At 44.4% G+C, this 23100-nt stretch overlaps 1 protein-coding gene across 1 annotated transcript in view; it reads right to left on the reverse strand.

Moving 5' to 3' along the window:
- Nucleotides 1–23100, reverse strand: part of GDPD5 (glycerophosphodiester phosphodiesterase domain containing 5) — a 348323-nt gene that overhangs the window by 93328 nt on the left and 231895 nt on the right. Inside the window, exon 4 of the mRNA XM_075919541.2 lies at nucleotides 10357–10460. Coding sequence (XP_075775656.2) covers nucleotides 10357–10460 — 104 coding nt within the window. The remainder of the gene's footprint in view (nucleotides 1–10356; nucleotides 10461–23100) is intronic.

Raw genomic sequence — 23100 nt, forward strand, 5'->3', positions numbered from 1 at the left:
GCCGGGTTGGTCCAGTAGTGCCCAGAGCGGCGCTGCAGGACCAATCGGCAGCGCCCCAGCTGCTCTGCCCCAGGGTCCAAAACAAAAGCCTGGTCTGTTGGGGGGGGGGGGCACACTAGCTGCGCCCCCCTCCCCCCCCCCCAGCAGACCAGGGACACGGGGAGCAGAGCCGCAGGCACCGGGACTGAAGCCGCAGCCGCGGGGGGGTCCCGCGCCTCTGAGGCTTTGCTCTGGCAAAGCCTCAGAAGCGCGGGAACCCGCCCGGTGCCCCTGGTCTGCTGGAGACGGTCTCCAGCAGACCAGGGGCACCGGAGCAGCTTACGAACGGGGCTCTCTCGCCCCGGAGCTCGCAGGTAGCAATCCGCCACCTCAACCTCCGGGGCGAGAAAGCCCCGTTCGTAAGTGCGGATCCGACGTAAGTCGGGGACTGCCTGTACAGTTAATTCCCAAAGGATTCCATAACTATTGTCAAGTTTAGGACCGAGTCCTGCACACATCTGCCTGCATGAATCACAGTATTCACATGAATAGCCTGTTTAAAATAAGGATTTTAAGTATTGAGAAATTGACTAATCGAATAGTCGATGCATTTTTGCATCGACTATTCGATAGGATGCCTCCGCCTTTTAAGTGAGGCTGTTGCTACATTTCGAAGGTGAAAGAGCTGAATCCCAGGGTTAGCTGGGGACTCCCCAGCTGACTCCAGACTCTGTGCAGCACTGCCAGTTTGAAACGCTATGGCGGAGTTTCAAAGTGGCAGCGCCACATGAAGTCCAGTATCCCGGCTCCCGGGCTCCACGTGACGCTGCTGCTTTGAAATGCCGCGGGGAGCCCGACTAGTCCTTCATATCCATAGTTTAAAATCAGTGGGATTGCTCACCTGGGGAAATTTGTTCAGGGCTGGCCTCTTAATAGAATACAGAAGCTATTCACAGGAATTACCACACTGATCTGTGAACTGTATCTACCTCTCAGGTGAGCGGTGGCAGCTGATTACCAGCACTCGGCAATACTATGCAACAGTCTGGGTCAGGAAATGAAGACTAATGTATCCATTTGAAATTCCAGGTGTGTTTTGGCTAGGCAGAATGCAATTGGGTGTATGCGTGTATTTTATCACTATTAGTATTTTCCTTTCACGCTAATTGGGCCAAGTTGAAAAGGGTGAGTGGCACTGCCTGTGTGAGAGATGGCAGGCACTGTAAATGGCCACTGACCACACCACAGCACGGAGACTTTACAAATACTGAATAAGGGCCCCAACCAGGGATCAGGGCCCATTGTACTCTCTGAAGTCAACCCCCGCTTTAAGGAATTTACCATCGAGATTGCCACAGGAGGAGTGCTGAATGAAACACAGACAGGGCACAGAGAGAGGGTGCAGAGGTGGAGGAAGGTTATTATCTCTCGTTGGCTTGTAGGCACTACAGCAGAGGCAAGCTTTAAAAAGGAGCCTCGTTCACGCTGCCCCACATCTGAATGCAAGTGTGTCTGCCTTTATGACACAGGTGCTTCTGCTTCTCCTCCATGCCACTTGGCTGGGCACCTTTTTTACCCCCAGCGTGTTTTGTGACATCACAAACATCTGTGCTACAAAAACCAGCGCATTATCCCTTGGAAAGTGACATTTCCTCCATCCCCGGGCTCAGCCTTGCAGTAATTAAGGCCTCACGCGGAGTTATTATCCTCTTTCCTATTACTTTCATAGAATTTTAGGCTATTTTTAAGACAGTGCTTTTTCCGTACGCCACTGATGTCAGGACTTGAATGCATCCCAAAGCAGGTGGCTAATTGGGGTCTGGTACATACCAAGCAACTGGCCCGTTTTTAACATCAAACTAATGTTTGAGTGGCTTAATGGATATACAGATATCTGCTGCTATTTCCAGTCCAGTTAGCATCTTCCAGAGCTACTCTTACTATATGTGGGAAATTGTTTCCCAATGTCATCTGCTCACTCAGGGCTCCTGAGCCTCAGACTGGAACCATGGGTTCCATTAAAATTAAATTTTAATATGCAACACTTTCCTACAGGACACACTATGATCATAGCAGCCTTCCCAGGAGCTTTTATAATGGGGCATCCAAACTTTCGCAACACCAAGGGCTGCACTTCATATGTTAATTAATTCAGATCATCCAATTCCACACAGCCCAGTCTCCTGAGAATTTTGCTCTAATTAAGGCTGAAGTGGGTGAGGCGGGAAGACATGGCATAACTCCAATCTCTTCAGATGCTACAGTAAGTACTGATGCTCCATTAAGCTGGGTGCCACACACACACACACACACACAGAGAGAGGAAGGACTGGGAGCAGGTATGTCTATCACTGTCACAGCTGTCCCTCCATGCTTTATAAAAATTGGCTTATTAATATGTATATGCATAACTCAAAAATGCTTTAGGCAAAATGCATCATGAAACATACCATTTTTAAAGTTACAATCTGCGGAATGTGTATATTCCATTTCTGTGAATCATAGAATCATAGAATCATAGAATAATAGGACTGGAAGGGACCTCGAGAGGTCATCGAGTCCAGCCCCCCGCCCTCAAGGCAGGACCAAGCTCCACCTACACCATCCCTGACAGATGTCTATCTAACCTGTTCTTAAATATCTCCAGAGAGGGAGATTCCACCACCTCCCTTGGCAATTTATTCCAATATTTGACCACCCTGACAGTTAGGAATTTTTTCCTAATGTCCAATCTAAACCTCCCCTGCTGCACTTTAAGCCCATTACTCCTTGTCCTGTCCTCAGAAACCAAGAGGAACAAATTTTCGCCTTCCTCCTTGTGACACCCTTTTAGATATTTGAAAACCGCTATCATGTCCCCCCTTAATCTTCTTTTTTCCAAACTAAACAAGCCCAGTTCATGAAGCCTGGCTTCATAGGTCATGTTCTCTAGACCTTTAATCATTCTTGTCGCTCTTCTCTGTACCCTTTCCAATTTCTCCACATCTTTCTTGAAATGTGGCGCCCAGAACTGGACACAGTACTCCAGCTGAGGCCTAACTAGTGCAGAGTAGAGCGGCAGAATGACTTCACGAGTTTTGCTTACAACACACCTGTTGATACAACCTAGAATCATATTTGCTTTTTTTACAACAGCATCACACTGTTGACTCATATTCAACCTGTGGTCCACTATGACCCCTAGATCCCTTTCTTGTGTGCCTCAGTCTTGTGTGAGAAATTATAAATATGAAGTGTAAACCTGCTTATTAATCTAGACTTTTTAGTGACAGCCATTAGTGATGCTTAAGGACTTAATGGCCCAGTGCTCAAGGCAACAATCAGTAAATGGCTTTATTTTTCCTGTAAGCACAAACAGTGATTGGTCCTGCCAGAACATGAGGCTAATGCTGAAACCCATTTCGGATCTTATACTTTTCCACTCAAGGTGAGAAAAGTTTGAACTGAACACAAAGAATTCCCACTTCAGTCAAAGGGGGTATAAAGGTGGGAAATCAAACAATAGGTGCAATGTCCAGATGCCCGGAGACCTGAACTTACCTCCCAAGATGCCTGCTGGAAATGTCTAAGACTGAATTGGGGGAGGATTGGGCCCAAGGTAAGAGTCTGCCTAGCTTGTGAAAAAGACTATTAGAATTAATGTTGGGGTATCAGAGAGGTAGTTGTATTAGTGTGTATCAGCAAAATCAACAAGGAGTCCAGTGGCACTAAGACTAACAAACACTCTAATAAATCTATTCGTCTTTAAAGTGTCACCGGACATCTTGTTAATGTTGGGGTAGGAATTTGCATGTGACAGGTTTCTTAGTGTATTAGACATAGCTGGCCTGCTTCTTTCTTTTTTGCTTAGTAACTTACTTTAATCTGTTTTATCACTTACAGTCACTTAAATCATAATTTATACTTAATAACAGCACTTTTGTTTATTATCAAGCACAATGTAAATAACTGTTACCTGGGTGGGGGAAGCTACAGCTGCACATCCCTCTCTTTCACTGATGAAGAGAGTGAACTGAGCTTTCTCTGGGTAAGACTTTTATACAGACTAAGATGGATTTATTTGGGGTTTTGGTCCCCTTTGAGGGTTACATTCCTGAATGCCATCAACGGCCTAATAGCTGAGGCCTCCCAGAGCTGGTCCAGCATCTGTGTTGCTATGCTCAGGGGCTGTTATCTCAACTCTGTGCCTTGGCTGGGGGAGACCAGAGCTTCAGGTCCAGCAAGACCAGGTGGTGGGGTGCCCCACAGGGCAGGTAGCTGGGCTCAGTGGCATGATCAGCACATCGGGTGACTGCCCCAAGGGGATCTCTGTGATCGAACCCGTCACACTCATATCAGCATATCAATATGGGATAAATGATCGCTTTTCTCAATTGCACATTTTTCATCTTACTACTAATCTCTTCTCTACCCCTGTGAAATATTATCTCTGTTTTACTGATGGAAATAGAGAAGCAGAGAAAGAAAGCAACTTACTCCTGATGGCAAGAGACAGCAACGTTAACGCTGGGAGTCAGACTCAGGAGTTCCCAGTTCCCAGACCCACCCAGATTTAGACCACGCAATGCCCGCCTTTTTCAAACACAGCCCATGATTTTGGGGATCTCCCCTTTTTGGAAAGAGGAGCAGCGCACCCACAACTGTATGTCAACAGACCTGTGTGCACTCGGCATCACAAGGTGGGTGCCAACATCCAAATCATCAGCCACTTCTGAACATTTCAGCCTAAGCAAAATGTTCACTTCTCTCTCTGCTGGCCTAACATGAGCAAACTCCATCTGTGATACAGACCCAAACAAGACCTCCTTTCCTACACTTCCTCTAGGGCTTTCGTTTTGTATTTTATAATGGAATAAAGCTAGGAGGATGAACACCATGAGGCACTAGCGGGCACCATTGCAAACTAGAGAGTGACATAACCCATACCCTATTGGCCAGTGTCCAATATGCTTCAGCTGCCAGAAGGCCTGCAGGCAGTACAAAGCAGATGGACACATTCCCTCATACCGAGTTGGAGTCACCAGCAGCAATGTGAATCCACAAAGGTCAGAATTCTTCATTGGAATCTACAGACTAACATTAGAAGGAAAAAAGGATGCTATGCACGCAATATTGACTAGTGGTTTGAGCTAGGTCTTAGAATCATAGAACCACAGAGCTGGAGGAGACCTCAAGAGGTCATCAAGTCCAGCCCCTACCCAAAGTAGGACCATTCCCAACTAAATCATCCCAGCCAGGACTTTGTCAAGCCAAGACTTAAAAACCTCTAGGGATGGAGATTCCACTATCTCCCTAGGTAACTCATTCCAGTACTTCCCCACCCTCCTAGTGAAATAGTTTTCCCTAATATCCAACCTGGACCTCCCCCACTGTAACTTGAGACCATTGCTCTTTGTTCTGCCATCTGTCACTACTGTGAACAGCCTTTCTCCATCCTTTTTATAACCTCCCTTCAGGAAGTTGAAGGCTGCTATCAAATCCCCCAGACTTAGATCTATTCTCAATTCTGCCACTGAGACAATGGGTGGCTTTAGGCAAGCAAGTCAATTGCAACTCTATGCTTCAATTTATCCAGCTGCTTTATAGATGCAATATTGCATTCTTTATTGAAAGCAAACTCAGCATCTGACCTTGGTAGAGGTTTATTTAGGGATCTGTACTGCTTCAGGCCTAAACTCCAGGAGCAGCTCAGTTGAACAGTTCAGGTTTCTTCTGGCTTCTTCCAGAGACCTGGCACAACTCTCCAGCAGCCCAGGTTTGCTCAGAACCTAGGCAACCCTACTTTGATTTCAAACTCCATTGTGAATCTGAAACCAAATGAGTTGTGTGCTGTCTGAGTTTTGTGGCAAGAGTTTTACATGGGCTTTGACTGTCTTTAAAGGGTCATCAGATTTTAAAAGCTCCAGGGAAGCTTTGAAACAAGTCTTAAACATTCTCTTTGCATTCTTTGCTATGAAAGGCGAAAGTGTTGCTGAAAGACGCCCTTGCGAGTTCTCTCAGTGCATTCACACAGAGAACACTGCACTCCCTGTCCCCACTCAAGGCAAGTGTCAGAACCCAAGTCAGCTGACTCGGATCTGTGCTGCAGAGCTGAAAAAGGCTGTGTAAATGTTTGGGTTCACCGGGTTCCAGAGCCTAAACTCCAGAAGCCCAAGTGCCTACACTGCTATTTTTCACCCCACAACATGAACCTCTTACGTCAGAGTCATTTGACCTGGGCTATGAGATGCTCTGATGATTTTTTTCTTCAGGGGGTGGGAAGGAAGAAGGATTTGCCCTGTGTAGACATAGCGAGAGAAGTGGAGCAGTGGAATAGGGGCTTTCAAAAAAGCAGAGAGAGAAAATTGTACATTTGATATAGGATGGCCAAAGAAAAAATATTGGAGTCTTAAGGGAAATTTAAACCCTGACCTTCAGCTGCACTTTTTCTTCAGGTAAAACAAAAATAATTAAAGAAAGCCCAGAACATCAGCAGCTAAGCCATGTCAGGTATTTGGGTGAACATTTGGATTCTGGATAATTTTTAAGAGTCATCTCATGATAGAACATGGGAGCCTTAGTACTAGTCTAGGACCCTATGGTGCCAGGCGCTGTACAACACAGGACAAAAAGATGGTGCCTGCCCCCAAACAGTTTGTAAAATACCACAAACAGGTAGATACAGATGGGGGAGCACAAGGGAACAACACTTGTCTGCATGGTAAGCAAGCAACAAGAGGAAACCATGGAAAGGAGAAACACAGGGAAGAAAATGAAGTGCCACTGCCATGAGTGACAAAAGTCCCATAGAAGATTGATGCTAAGTGCCTAAACGACACCTCATCATGGTACCTTAATCTTGGATCAAATTTCTCTTTAGCACTTTTAAGTTATTCTCCCCAGCCCCCAATGTCAAGTTACTCAAGGGTATAAAACATCCCAGATAAACATGTTCCTCTCTAAATGTTGATGAGAATGGACAGGCCATGCTCAATAAAACTGTCAAATGAGATGACAGGATATAAGTTTCCCCCAAACACATCCCCAGGAGCACTGTAATCTCACTGCTGAAAACATGAATTTATTTAGAGACAGCCCTCTCTTATATTCATCCTTCCTGGCAGAAAATTGCTCACGTCATTAAGTTTTTTGAACACTCATTCACACAACTTCAGCATCCCAACAGGCAATTTATTTATGGGATCAACTACCACTTGCATTTTAAATAGAATCAGAACATTGTCTTTGACAAGAAGATGATTGCTGAAGTGATTTCACTGGCAGTAGCTGGGGCTTTGCTTTAAAACATTTTAGAAAATTGCTAAGACATTCTGCAAGAAATTCAGTTTTATTATAGGTAGGCTGAGTAAGGTTGCCTGACCTTTGCATAAAATGGCCCTCTTTGAGTTGCTTATAATTTTGCAAAATTTTACCTGTGTGGGTGCTGGATCTCTAACCCAGGCAGGGTTGCCAGGTGTCCGGCATTGACCCGGATAGTCCGGTATTTTCGCCTCCTGTCTGGTAAAAAAATCAGAAAATACCGGACACCTAAAATGTCCGGTATTTTCTGATTTTTTCTCTGCCAGGAGGTGAAAATACCGGACACCTGACAACTCTGCGACACACTCAGCAACTGGGCCCAGCCCCGGGCCCCTGACACCCCTGCCTCCGGACCCCCGGCTTTCCTGGCTCTGCAGGGAAGCTCCCTTCTGGCTCGACCAAGAAAACAAGATGGACTACAGCAGGGGCAGATGACTGTTTTGCGGGGCCCCGGGCAGCATAATTCCGCAGGGCCCCTCCTTTGCCACGGCGCATGCACAGTGACGTCACGGCGCATGCGTGGGGCTTTCTGAAGCGTGGGGACCGGGCGGCCGCCCCGTTCGTCCTGCCCTATATCCGCCCCTGGATTACAGTAAAAAGCCTAAAGACCTGAGCAAGGAGAAGTAATGCCTTCCCTGGGTCTTAGTGCTCAACCTCTCCTCTTCCTGATGACTCTGCATGCACTTAAAGGGGCCATCCTGTTTTGATGCTATTTTATTTATTTGCTTAATAACTCTTGGGGTCCTTTTTTTTTGCTCAACAACTTTAGTCTCCTCCCCTTCCCCCCCCAACAGAATTTTTTTCTCCATTTTTGGGGGGGGGGGGGGGGAAGAGTCAGTATTTTCGGTTAACCCATCTGACAACCCTAAACCCAGGATGATCGACAGACAGACAGGCAGGCATAGTTCTACTGTTTCTGAGAACCAGGCTAAGGTGGGGGAGGGGGGAAGGAAGGAATGTTCTGCACTGGTTAAAAAATTCTGTTAATTTTTCTCTCTGAAACATTCTAGCGCCCCCATGCTGTAGGACAGGGATTGGAGTTTCGGTAGCGGGGTGGCTTGTGTGTCAGGGATGTGCGCCTTTTGGATAAGTTATAAAGGCTTTCGGAAGAGGAGAGTGAAAGGGAATCAAAGTTCACATGTGGGACTTTTTAGTAGGCAAAAATCGCTAAAGTGATCCTGCCTTAACCACCGTGTTCCATCCCCACCCAGAACCTAGTGCTGACCTCACTGTGCACATGTCATCCCCACACAGCAATGGAGCATCCTCCTGCCCAGGGCTACAGGGGCTAGGAAGAGCTTTCATGGTAATGGCTGCCCAGGCCAGGATTAGGCCAGGCACCAGGACTAAGAGCAGCCATACCACTTTCCTCTGCTCTCGGTGCCCTGGCTGCAGCCTGAAGAAGGAAGCCATCTGATCTAAATGCAAAGGGAACAACAGCGGGACTAGGAAGGAGGGAAAGGACAAGACTGGCACAAGGAGCCTACCAAACTGAGGACTGGCAGAGGGGAAAGATATACTGTTTACTGTGGGCAGGGGAGGCAGCGGGTCATCACCGCTGCTGAGTTTGGGAGAAGGCCCAGCCTTTGCTGCCAGTGCCAGCTCTTTCCCTTCCCCTCTCCCTCCATAACCCTCCAGGCCATCCTGGGCTCCACAGGACTCCCCATATCACAGAACCCATGGCGGCTGCCCCGAATTGTCCTATGGAGGATGAGAGAGAAGGGAAGAGCATTGACTCACAGGGGGAGAGAGGGAAGAAGTGTGAGCAGGGAGAGGGGGTGTGCCTTAGGACAAGAGGCAGCTGTTAGACTATGGATAAAAAAACTAGAGATGAATCAGAGTATGCTGACTTTGTGTGTACATGGCTCGTGTATAAATATTTTTATTTGGTGGCCTCCTTTAGCCTCTAGAGTGAGGAGAGGAGTTTGAACCTAGACAAAAATGTGCTGCAATTTTTTAATTTGGTTTTAATTTTTTGTATCTGCGAGGATCAGCGTAAGGAACAGAAGCCAGAACTAGAAAAAATAAAGCATAATGGCAACTAGAACAGCCAACATAGATTCCATCTGGGGCCTTACATCTGAAGAAGTGGGTTGTGCCCTGGAAAGCTCGTGATGCCATCTACATTTTTTGTTAGTCTCTAAGGTGCTGCAGGACTATTCGCCGTTTTTAAAAAATTTTTATGGAAGCAAGGAGCTATCACAATACCTCCTTTACACAACTGGCATTGGTTAAACAAAATTACTAACTAGAGATATAAACCGGCTTCAACAACTTGAGTTCCAGCTTTATTTACCAAGTTTACTACGGAGCACACCCATCTGAAACTGCACAGCACATGGCTAAAAATCTACACAAGTATATATCAGTACATCTATCAGTGTAGACCAGAAGTTCTCAAAAGGAGGTTGGTAGAAAATGTATTCTGAGAGGGGAGAAGAGTGTTGCATGAGAAGCTTTGGAAAGAAACCACACTGCACATTTTACCCACAGCAATGACTAAACAGCCAAATGGGTTCCTCCAGACACATCAGATCCTCAGATGGTGCTATGCATTGGACTCTAGAGGGTGCTGTGCGTTTTCATGGAGTTCTGTTAAGTTTGCAGAGCATTAGACAAAGCCGTTGCTATCTGTACGTTAATCCATTTGCTGCAATGGGGTGTGCATATTTAGTTGCAATCATTGGCCACAATCACATCTTTGTTTTTGCTCTTATCACAATTGATTGTTGGCTCTGTTGGAATTATTGCCTTACTGTTTTTAATATTTAGTGAGAGTTGCATGGTTGATTTAGAAAAAAATGATATCTGTACTTATGTGATCTTGCTCACCGCACCACCACCACACAAGTTTGAGAATCACTGGTATAGACAGAGATGTTCTCAATTTATTCAGACCCCACTACCTATTAATTAGAGTTAATGATTCTACCAGATGAATGCAGAACTTATCAAATTGTTAATATAAGAAGTCTCTTAAATAAAATGAACAAAACACACAGACACAATAGAGACATGATACACCTCAAGAACATACAAATTGGCATGTGTTGCTCCCCCCAGAAACTCTCTACTCACCAGTTGATTTCATTGTAGTCATTGTGAACTTCCCACCAGAAATAAAACCAGATGAGGGTCAGGAAGAAAGTGAAGGTGAGGATTACGAACCAAAGGCGCTCCCACTGTGGAGGCAAAGAAAATTAACATGAGCAGGAACCTACAATGCAAGGATTCCATTGCTGAAACAATTGATTAAAGTATCGTGCTCTGTCTATACACTTTGTATACCAATTTAATTAATTTGATTGAAAAGCAGATTTAGTTCTCTAATGTGGATGTAGTTGTGCTGGTATAATTACCTTCATTCTGGTGTAGCTAGTCTTGGTGAATTTAAAATCTATACCAGCATAAATATATTTAGCTGGGCATAATTGCTTCCACATGTGATGGTTACACCAATTTAAGTAAATGAGGCCACATCTCCACTTACCAGAGGATCGACACTCTAGCGATCTGTCTTCTGGGGTTTGATTTAGTGGGTCTAGTAAAGACCTGCTAAATCAAAATCTGAGGGTTTTGATCCCGTTGATCTTGGCAAGGAGTATGCCTTGTTCTTGGCAAGGAGTAAGGGAAGTCGATAAACTGCAGCAAGGGAGGTTTAGGTTGGACATTTGGAAAAACTTCCTAACTGTCAGGGTGGTTAAACACTGGAATAAGTTGCCTAGAGAGGCCATAGAATCTCCATCTTTTGAGATATTTAAGAGCAGGTTAGATAGACATATCTCTCAGGGATGGTCTAGATCAGTGGTCCCCAACGCGGTGCCCGCGGGCGCCATGGCACCCGCCGGGGCATTTGTAGGCGCCCGCCGACATCCCGGGCTGGCCCCGCCCCCGGCGCACTGGAGGCGCCGGCCCCAAGCGCGCGACACTCACCGGTGCCTGGTGTGCGGCGCTCAGGCGGCCCCAGCCCCGGGGCACATGTGGGCGCGCGGCGCCGGTGCCGGCCCCAGGCACGCAGCTCGGGCGGCAGCGCCAGCCCCGGGCCCATGGCACAAGGGGCTCGGGCAGCCCCGGCCCTGGCTTGCCCCAGGACACGCGGCCCCGCCCCCGGGCGCCCGGCGCGAGTGTGGCCCCGCCCCCGGGCGCCCGGCACGTGTGTGGCCCCACCCCCGGGCGTCCGGGAGCCCATAAAGGTTGGGGACCACTGGTCTAGATGGTACTGGGTCCTGCCGTGAGGGCAGAGGACTGGACTCGATGACCTCTCGAGGTCCCTTCCTGTTCCAGTGTTCTATGATTCTATGATGGGAGTGTTTCTCCCATTGACCTCCTGCTGTGGCGACAGCACCAAGCTCATCTTAAAGTATGTCAGCTCCAACTATGTTATTTACATAGCTGAAATTGCAAACCTTAAGCTGACTTTCCCCCTCCCCCCTCCAGTGTAGGGCTAGCCTTAGCTTTTCTACCGAATTAGTTAAATCGGTGCAAGATTTCTGTATAGATAAGAGCTAGTTTGAGTTCTTTTTTGATGTAAAGCGTGAATCCTCTCAATTCCGCAGAAGTGTTTCAAATGAATGCTAATCTGTGATAGGCTCTCTTGTGTATATGTGAAAAACTAACGTCTGCTAGCTAAAATATTTCACATATTCTCACTCTAGGGCTCCTGAAAAAGAGGAATAGCCTTGTGGCTAAAGCACTGGATTTTGAATTGAGAGGCCTGAATTCTAGTCCCAGATTTGCCACAGGCCCACTGTATGGGTAAAATACTATCATTCTGGAACACAATTTCCCAACTCTCAGGGGTTCTTGGGAATCTCTATGTGTTAAAGTTGCTAGGAGTTTTGTGGTCCTTCCCTCAGAAATACTACATAATCTCAAATTATCTTGACTGGGTGGGCTTCCCTTTAAAAAAGGTCAAAGCAACTATTGTGAATTCGACTCTCTTTAGTGCAGGGTATGTAGTTAGCCAATTACTGTTGTGTTTACATAATATAGTACCCCATGTCATGGATGCTCAAAGAAGAGCTCTGCATCAACGCTATTCTTAAATGTATTTTTCATCAAGGTCCAAATTTCTTTGGACCTTGCCTAGAGAAAATACAAACACGACAATAATGACAGTAAGTAAATAAAAAGACTTTGTGGTCCGTTCAAATGCATCTGGTGGTCTGGATTTGGCTCCTGATCTACATATTGACTAGGAAAGTGAATAGGCAATGCTTACTGGGTAATGGTTAATCACTACCTGGGAGCAGCACCCCACCAGGCTAGGCAGAGGGCTAATGCAGCCTCAAGTGTGTGTGGGTGGGGGAGGTGAGGGGAAACAGCAAGGTGGGAGGATGGCCAGTTTGTAGCCCAGCAGGCTCACAGGCAAGGAGTTGGAGATCTTGCACAGGGCTGAAGCAGTAGTGAGGGGAGGGTGAGGGGAATGGCCATCAGCTATCCCTCCCCTGCCCCATCCGGCCTGAGGTGCCACTCCAGCCCAGCTGTGATGGGTGGGGAGGTTGCTCCAACCCTCCCCCTCTTCCCCTCTCCCCCGCCTCCATTTAATCAGTTAACTGGTTAAACTTAATGTTTTAATTGGTTAACTAATTCAACAGGATTTTACATCCCTGCTATTGACTATCCCTGCTGTAGGCCTTTTCATGCCCAAAGCACTCAGATGTGTGTGTAAATCCACATCTCCCACCGGCATCACTTGTTTGTCTGCCCTTATAGAGTCTACTTCATAAATGACTTAGTGGAGAGAAATAGGCAAACTTTTGACTGGGTTGTCAAAGTTTTGTATTAATATTCAGTTTTGTTTATTACATTTATAACCAAGAAGCTACTTAGTGTTCCATTCCAATAGTTCAGAACACCTCAAAGACATTCATTTAGGAAGCAGCATTTTGAGAAGACTGTTCTGTTCTAATATCACTTCTGTGTGCTTCTCACTGGTTCTATGCTGCAGCGTTAACAGTTCTGCAGGGACACAGGCTTCTGCTTCAAATACCTTTCTGATTACTTAGACCAAAAACTGAGGTAAATTAATAAAGGAGAACAAGAGAGGATACAAACATTTATGAGGAGATTCATCTACTATAATTTCTTTCATAAACTCTGAACAAACTATTAACCAGCGTTCAGAATAATCTTTTCACCTGGGAACTGTGACTTTGCTTTTCAATTACAAGCAAACAATGTAACTCCCACCAAACAGCTGAGTATGTATTTAGGTATCACATACGATTCTATCACCTTTTGCACTCTCTCTCTCTCTGGCTAGAGTCACTTACGTAACGGTATTAGGATTATAATTCATCATGCACAAGCCTGGTTTCTAATTTGGTGACATACCTTTTTGCTTTATGCTCCACAGCACAAAATGGATGCAGAAAGCATGAGGGCTGGAATAATTTACTAATGCCCTGTGCTTGCAGTGGTGTTTGTCACTAGATATTCCTGGCTCTTGACACAAAAGGGAGGTTAGGATGCTCAAGAAAGCCTAAGGGAGTTGGGTGCTTAATTCCTCTAGACCCTTGTGACTACATTTTGTGGACAGTGGATTTTCTTTGCCTCCCCTGTCAAATCCATCCCCTTTTCATTTTCAGAGGTAACTTGTACTTTGAGAAACCTCATGAGTGTTCAACATCCATTATTTCATTTTTTATCTAATCCTAACAACCCATTAATCCCATCAAGCCCTGTATACCAAATTACTGAATGAGGTTTTCCAAAGCAGCATACTTGCATTTACCAATATGCCACCTCCACAAAGTAGGGATGTGAATGTTTAACCACCAGTTAACCGATAATATTAGCTTATTGGTTAACCTTACTGATTAAACTCCCTGAGGGGCTGCCAGCAGCCTGCAGAGCATTTAACAGTGTAATTTATTGAATTTCAATCGGTACATGGTTAGTGGTTTTTAAAAATTTTTACAGCCCTACCACGGAGAGGTTTAAAGTATGCCTCGAGTGCGGAGATGCTAGTTTCCTGGGTTCTTCTGCCTCTCAGCTTGCAGGATTTGATTATCAGGAACAGACACTTTCCAAACATGTTATGAAACAGAAATCAAGGTTACCAAAACTATCCTTAGTTGTCTCACCTCAACACTGACAGGAGGAACGCAATCTTTAAATAAAGGAGACAATCGCTTTGGATAACCTTGGATTATGTGCATGCACAGGATGACAGCTACTTCGACAAACAAGCCAAGCAGAACATCTCAGTGTTGTTTATTTACATTGCCTTTTTATGCAGGTACTGTAATTTGTGTGGAGATCTCTAGTGGCCATCCTCTGTGATGGACTGTTCTTTTCACATATACTTGCTTGACTGACTAACTGAGAATCAAATCAAATGCCTCTTTGATATACTTTTTGTGATACATTTTCTCTTGGTCTTGTTAGTTGTTTCGGAGGAACAGAGTTTTACAAGTCTAAGAAAAAATCATGGCATCACTGATACTTACAGAGAATAGAAAATATACTAACCAGCTTCCATTTAGCCCAGTGTTGGGCAACCTGTTGCCCATCAGGATTCTGTGTGTGGCCCATCAGACATTTTGATTTCTGTGGTCAACACGCAGGGTTGCCAGATTCTGCTGGTTTCCAGCTCCATAGTTTCCCCCCACCCCCCACCCCACCTCATCATTATTACTAAAGCAATACTCATGTAAAGCATGGGAACGAAGTGAAGTCAATGCCGACTGCATACATCATGTGCTCCCTCTGCATCCAATCAAAGCACTGCTCTGGTCCAACTGGCACGCCCCGCAAATTCTTGGTACACAAGGGAGTTAGCGAAACTGCCCTCTCCCAAGAGACCCATCTTTTTTATGACAGTCTTGCATCCCACTGAGATGAAGGAAGGCTACTTATGCGCCCACTAGCCTAAGTTGCCCAAAGCTGAGTAACTCCAACATGACAGTGACACTGTTACAATTCTACGTTTGTACCATCACAGTGAGCATTAATAGTGACAACAGTATAAAGCAATGGTTTCTGCCCAGACAGAGCCCATAATATTAGACTTTGAAACTATGCCATTTTGATTACTCATCTATCAATCAGTAACAACCATATCGAGGTGCACAAAATGTAATTACAAGAATGTGAACAGTTCTCTTTTAGATATACAGTTTGAAACCATATGAAATGTACACGTTTTGATACTGTACTAAATTTTCCAGCTAACACGTTTGTCAGCTTTGACATTTTAGCAGTAACTCTAGTGAGAAGTTTGAGGGTTTAAAAAAAATTTTTTTTTACTTGAATGTTAAAAATTCCAGGGTGAATAGGTCATGCTAGCTGGTTACCAATTACAGTACTTGTGCAACCTTCAACCCTCGTGTTTGCAAAAGGATCACAGAGCCACTTTGCAAAGCCTTACAAACCTGGAAGGTATTTCACTGAGGAACAGGTGCTGCTGTTATTCTGGCAACTTGAACATTTTGGACACTTTATAAAAAAAGAGGCTGGTACATGCGGCAAATAAACTAAGACTGGGATTTGTTTCATGTAAACATAGCTAATAGTGCTACTGTGGGGCATCTTTCAAAGGACAGAAGTAGAAACAGAGGTTATGACCACTTGAAGTCATTATTAGAAAATCCAAGGCTCTTTCCCCAAGTTCACTGTCCTGACCAGATTTCAATTTGGGTTATTGCATTATGCATATCTAGTACTGCCCTCTTCTGTAGTTTCCACCCAGTATAATATGTATACCCAGACTAGACTATTAAAGGTTTAACATAAAGGCAGCAAGATCTTGAATTGAATCAGCAAAATGAAGAGGAGCACATCCTAACTCCATGAATATTGAGAACTCTGCAGAGTGGATGCAAATAATTCATATGAATACTGTATTTGATGAGCAGAATGCATTCTTTTAATCTGATTAATTAATAAAAGATGGTCCTTTGATCCCATGCTGCTTTATTCATATCAGTTCAGAGTTACAAAATCCACAGGATGTATGTGTGCTTAGATCCATTTTGCCAATGGATAAGATCTGTTATTGAACAATGTCTATAAATCTGTTATTGAACAATGACTGTGAATGACTAGCCAACTACAAAAGCAGTTTCTCCTCTCATGGTGTTCACACCTCCACATCAGCTGCTAGAAGTGGGTCACATCCTCCCTGACTGAATTGACCTAATTATCTCTGGCCTTCCTCTTGATTGGTACTCCCTTCTTTTCATGTGCCTGTATACTTATATCTGCCTCTGGAATTTCCACTACATGCGTCTGATGAAGTGGGTCTTTGCCCATGAAAGCTTATGCTCCTATAAATCGGTTAGTCTATAAGGTGCCACAGAACTTCTCATTGTTAATGGATAAGCTGTAGCTCAGGAAAGCAACTTCCTGAAGGACATAGTGAGGGCGATGTAGTGTAAAAAACTCAAGTCCCAGATCCTTTCTCCAATTCCAGGATGATCTCTTTGCTTCTGGTGATATGAATCTCACCCACAATAAGATAGTCAGTACGTAGTTTGATTAAAGTGGAAGCTGTAAAGAGACAAAGGGATAAAGGAGTACTGTACATGCAGTATTCTCTTTGAGGCGCATACCAGCTGAGATCACCACAGTTCAGAGGAAGAAGAAAAACTGCTTGCTTGTTTAAAATAAAGAAAAATGATTTTGAGTCAAGAATATTGAAAAGGTCAAAAGCAGAGCATATTATCAAACCAGAGAAGCACATTTCTTCTCTTTTTCTATATGAAATATGCCACTATACTTGCAATTAATCCTCTACCATCTTTCTAGTGTCTCATCTTAGTAGCATTTCAACAAAAAGAGATTAGATATATTGGCTCTAAGAATGCCTAGAGTACTGGTCAAAAGAGGTCACATCCTCATTTCTAAAGAACTTTCCCATCTTTGAGCCGCAGTATAAAACCTTTCAAAGCTGACGGCAAGGCTCTAATTCCTAAAGATAATCTGTACCACAAAGATCTGATGGTAAAATAATACTGCACTTGGCACTCCTATCTCTCCTTCCAGCTGTGGACCCGGAATCACCTCACAATACATATTTATCTTGAACATTTTCTTCCCATATGGAAGCATTATCTTCTCTCTATACATTTTAGAGATTTGTGCATCTGTGTCTGTCTGTGACTCTGTCTGTTCAAGAATTCCTCCTAGACAGTTAGAGTTAGGACCACCAAATTTGGAATACAGCTTCCTCTTCTCCCAACTTAAAGCAAGGTCAGGGTTTGTTTGTGCCAGGACAACCACAAGTGCTGGGAAAGGGACTGTTTCCCATAACATGAAAAGGGAGGAACCAGGTATTTTTTCCATGGAATGGAGAATGGAGAATGAAAGATTCCCACCTCATGGAAAAGACTATTTAAACAAGGGGGTGTTATCAAGTCTTTGTCTTTGGCTGGTGTGGCACACTGAAAAAGAGGGCTGTGGACCCCCATCAAGGTAAAATCTCTAAGACAAGACAAGAACATCTTATTGGTGTAAGAATCTATTTAGTGTATTAGAACTCACTACATGTTTTCTTTTCATTTTAATTTTGTAACTTACTTTGAGGGCTTGGGCTGTTCTGAGGGATGCAATACTGAGAGTGGTCCCTGGGGGCAGTGAGCCTGCAGGGAAGAGCTATTCTGTTGTGTTCATTGGGGGTAGCTGCACCACCAAGAGTGTGGTCAGCAAGGCTAGGGCTCCACTACCTTGCCTGCCAGCACACTGAGTATTTAACCCCTCTGCCTCAAACTCCTCCCCCCTCAGCCACAGCGCTGGAGGAGGGAGAAAGAAAATGCCCCTGGTGGCATTGGGGGAAAGTGTGGGGGGAAAGAAAAGGCACCTGAGGCAAGAAAAGGCCCCTGGCGGATGGGACCCCCTATTCTGAGTCCCTCCTCCTCTCCAAACCCTCACTCACACACTCCTGCCCCAGCCTCCTGCTCTGACTCCCCACATTCCCAAGGCCCTGCCCTGACTCTTACACCACCCCCTCCCCGCCCCGAAGGACCCAGGCAATGCCGGGTAAGTCTTCCAGTTCCCAATGTAAAAATTGGGAAACAGAGGCAAGGAGAAGTTAAATCTCACAGGTTCTCTCTGCCTAACATCCGTAAGGCAAGGCTTTTTACACCCTCCCCCACTGCTAAACGTCACATCCAGGCTTAATTACCTCAGCGTCCTTCTTTCTGACCTTGACAAATGCAATCATGCCCCACTCCCAGTCCATTCACAATACTGCTACAGAAATTGTTCTCCTAGCCCATCCTTCTCTTTGCATCCTTCCACGGCATACCCTTGCTCTATCTTGTCACGCCAGCTGCATGTCTTTACTTTCAAGGCCCTTCAGAGACTATCCTTGCCCCTACCTGTCATCTTTCCACTGCACACGTGTTACGTTCTCAAACGAACACCTTTATTTTTTCTTCCATGCTGAGCCACACACTTGGAAGGTGACCCCTGTGAACATCCACAAAGCGATCTCATTGTTCACCTTCAAATCTCTCCTCAGAGCTCTCTTTTGTCACCATGACTACAAAAACTTGCCAACAGTTCTCTTATCACACCAGCAGCGCACTGCCTATCACAATAAATAGTATGGTCTCATTTTTTCTGTGTCCTTCTCCTTTATAGCATCAGCATCCATTTTGTACTTTGACAGTAAGCTCCTTGGGGCAGGGACCATCTTTCTGGTCTGTGCCTGTACAGCTCCTGGTGCAAAGAGATCTTTGCCCATGACTAGGACTCCCAGTTGGTTTGGTAATAGCAATTACTCATCAAGTCAGTGGCTGGACTTGGAAATATAACAATCTCATAGAGCTGGAAGGGACCTTGAGAGGTCATTGAGTCCAGTCCCCTACCCTCATGGCAGGACCAAGTACCATCCCTGACAGATTTGCCCCAGATCCCTAAATGGCCCCCCTCAAGGACTGAACTCACAACTCTGGATTTAACAGGCCAATGCTCAAATCACTGAGCTATCCCTCACCCCTTCTGTGCTCTAAGTTCGACTCCTCTGTTTAAAAAAACCCAGCGAACTACATATCACGATAGGCTGAATTCGTTTTCCACCTTTGAGGTTTAGCTTTTGGTCCCTTTAAATTTTAACTAGTCTGTTCTACTGTGACACCATCAATTCCTACCTCCACACTGTTGCATTAACCAACCTGCAATGCCACCAGAGCCTGAAACCAGAGGGGCTCAAGGAAAGCATTTCATTTTATTTTCATTTGCTCTGTGTCTTTGAAAATATTTTGTATTCCAACTCTCCCTCCTCATACGGCAAAAGCTTCCAAAATCACTAGAAATGCTAAACTTTAAGCTCTTCTGGGTGCTTAGATACCAGAGTGACTATTCTAATTTAACAGGAAAGATTTAATTAAAACAGATGAGATTGCTCATCCACTCGTAAATTATTTCGGTGTACTGCATTTTGAAATGGGCCTTTTCATTTTGGGTAGCTTCGTTTTTAAATCAAGTGTTTTTTTATTACACAAGAATGATTATTTTTTTTTAATTATTTTGGACAAGGCATACGAGCCACCATTAAAATGTCAACATTTGCCAAAAATAACCATAGAGTACTCTCTGAGAAGAACAGTTTCCCCGTTTCCTTACAATAGGAACTAAGTTGGTAGCTGTGTGACAAAGCAAATGTTGCCATTGTAACAGCAACCATTATCGTTATTTTCACTGGGGATGTGAAAAGTTAACTGGTTAACTAGTAAGCGTCACCCTTAACAGGTGATGTTTATTGGTTCCAGTTAACCGATGGGAGCTGGAACAGCTCCTCACCTGCTGCTCGCAGGGGGCTGCTCCAGTCCCGCAGGGCCCACCTCAATCAGGGGCTGCTTGGGCCATCCAGAAAAGTGTCTGCCTGTGGCGAGCTCCCCTCCCCCAACCTGCTCCCCACTTAACATTATGTTTAACCAGTTAACCAATTAAACAGGATTTTACATGCCTAATTTTCACCACTGCAATTATCACCATCTTTACGGGCGGTTTTACATGTGCTTGGCATTGTTGGCTTTTTAATGCCTCCAAAAAGAAAACCTTGCATTTTGATAGAAGGAAGGAAGGAAGGAAGGAAGGAAGGAAGGAAGGAAGGAAGGAAGGAAGGAAGGAAGGCAGTCCTTTTAAAAAGTCTGTATAGTAAGCTCTCTAGCAATTAGGAAGAGTTTTGATTCATCTGGATGGCAACATAGCAACATAGTATAACTACCTACCTCTTCCCCTAGGAAAACACTTGCAGACAAAGATGTGCAAGGTCTAATTCTTCATCATTCTGGTTTCACTCTGTACTGAAAGTTCTCTTATGCAGCAATTCAGAGGGAAAAAAATCAGGGAAAATGATGGCTCATCTACATTAATAACAGAATATATTTTGAAGAAAGACAAAAAGGTTAACAGCCACCTGACTCTTGTGAGTTTCACAGTATTAAGGCGACTTAGCAGTACTTATCTTCAGAACTGCATTCAGCCATTAACTAATTAATCCTCACAATGCCCTTATGAAGTAAGTATTATTATCGTATTTTACAGAGGGAGAAACTGAATGATTGAGTTCCCCAAAGTCACAGAGAAAGTCCGTGTTACTTAGGATTAGAACTTAGATTCAGCCACTCAAACCAAACTCCTTAGTGCATTCTAAACACTATAGTATATTTGCACAGCAACAGACTATGCATACTTATTTCTAGCAGTACAGCGCTCTCAAAAATGCATACACTGAGTAGAAGAAACCATTTTAGAAACTAGTGAAACTCTAAGGCTGCGTCTATACTGGAATGATTTTGCGCAAATACTTTTAACGGAAGAGTTTTTCTATTAAAAGCATTTGCGCAAGAGAGCGTCTATACTGGCATGTGCCTTTGCGCAAAAGATTTGCTTTTGCGCAAAACCCATCGGGCTTTATTGCCCAAGAAATTAACATTGCTGTCTACACTGGCCTCTTGCGCAAGAATACTTGCGCAAGAGAGCTTATCCCTGAGCGGGAGCGTCAGAGTATTTGCACAAGAAGCACTGATTTTGTACATTACGATGTCAGCGTTCTTGCGCAAATACTCGCGGCCAGTGTAGACAGGCGGCAAGATTTTGCACAAAAGCAACTGCTTTTGTGCAAAATCTTACCAATGTAGACACAGCAGACTTGTGTTCAGCCTCCCAAATGAATAAAATGTTACACTGTGTATAATCTGCTTGAATATAATTAATGCCTTAAGACATTGGGAATACTGGTGAACAGGGGTCAGATTTAACAGCTATTCATGACATGACCTCTAACTCCTAAGTGTATGTCTATACTGCGTTGCTATTTCGAGATACCTGAAGTATCCTGAAATAGCAATGTCGCATCCTTAAAAGCACCCACAATTTCTCGAAATAGCAGGTGCGCTAGTCTGGTGTCCCTGTAACCCTTGTTCCATGAGAGTTAAGGGATTTGTTAGAATACTGCCTTATTTTGAAATTTGGCGCTGTGTAGACATAAGCTCTTTTGACTTAGACTGAAAATTGTGTAGCTTATTCCGACAGAAGTCTGCTGTCTGGACGCACCCCACAGGTCTAGGAGACATTCAAAACTGAGCACTCAGGATTTTAAGCCTGAGTGACAACAATGCTCATTTAAGGTATTTTAATTTATCATTATTAACCAACTATTTTAAAAAGAGAATAAAAATACTGTTGATACAACTTTATCTTGGCTAGTTTTATTTTTCTGACCCGTCCTCTTTCTCATTTTTTATGGCATACGTTTTTATGAGTTGCAACTCATGAAACTCATGCCATAAAAAATTGTTAGTCTTAAAAGTACCACCAGACTCTTTGTCGTCCTTTCCCATATAGTTTCAGTTGAATACATATATCCTTCCCCTCCCCTCTTAGAGAGAAGTGGTGGGAGAATCCTAAAGAGCCCAAAAACATGTTGGGATCTTCCTTATTGGAATTGGTAGAAGACTCTGAATAAAAAGACATTTGCCAAATAATACAACTATTAAATAGCTTACATGATCAAAACATTTTGTTATACATCCTACCAGAAGAAAGACTGGCGTAAGTAGGACAAAGTGGTCTATTCAGGAAGGAATTCATGAGCACTTGACACACATGGGGAAGGATAGTATTATCACATGACCGCAGGTTAATACTGCCAATATATCCCACGCTGCTACTGTTTCATGGAAGCTGTTTCTTCTTTGAAAGTTACAATTTTCTAATTAAACTGTTAGCATGGTGGGTAGTGCAGGTGTGAGCATGAACAGATGCCTCCTCGACTACTATATAAGATGACCTGGCAAGGCAAACAGGTTCCACTTGTAGCACAGAACAAATAAATCCACTCTTATGTACTTAACACACAACGGTATTTTTCACCAGAGGGCTGTTATCACCCTCAAGTACATAACCGGTGTTCTGACGGACTCTGATGAAATACACAAGGCACAAGTAAAATTGCTCTCCTCCCCCATACTTGGATTGTGGGCTGAAATGGCTTTTCAGAAGAGAGAGAATACAGTTTGCCTGAGGTCTGGGAGGCAATAAATTGCTATGTGAATGCCAAACAAACTTCAACTGAAGCCAAGTCATCTGCAACCAGTGTGTGGATGAAGCCGAACATTACAGGGCCAGAGTCTCAGCTGATGTAAATTGAAATAGTTTCATGAGCATCACTGGAGCTCCCCCAGTGTATACCAGATGAGATCTGGCCAAGTTCACTGGCATAAAATTCCCTAAGTGCTATGGGAATGTTACCATGAACAACAGCCCATGCAGATTTAAGCCAATTCAGGAGTTTTCTGCTCAGGGCACAACTGTCTTTTGAGCTAAGCCACACAGAGTATGTGAAGCTGCCTCCAAATCCTCTTTCTC

Source organism: Pelodiscus sinensis, chromosome 1 (assembly GCF_052426305.1).
Source record: "Pelodiscus sinensis isolate ZL-2025 chromosome 1, ASM5242630v1, whole genome shotgun sequence".
NCBI lineage: Eukaryota > Metazoa > Chordata > Testudines > Trionychidae > Pelodiscus > Pelodiscus sinensis.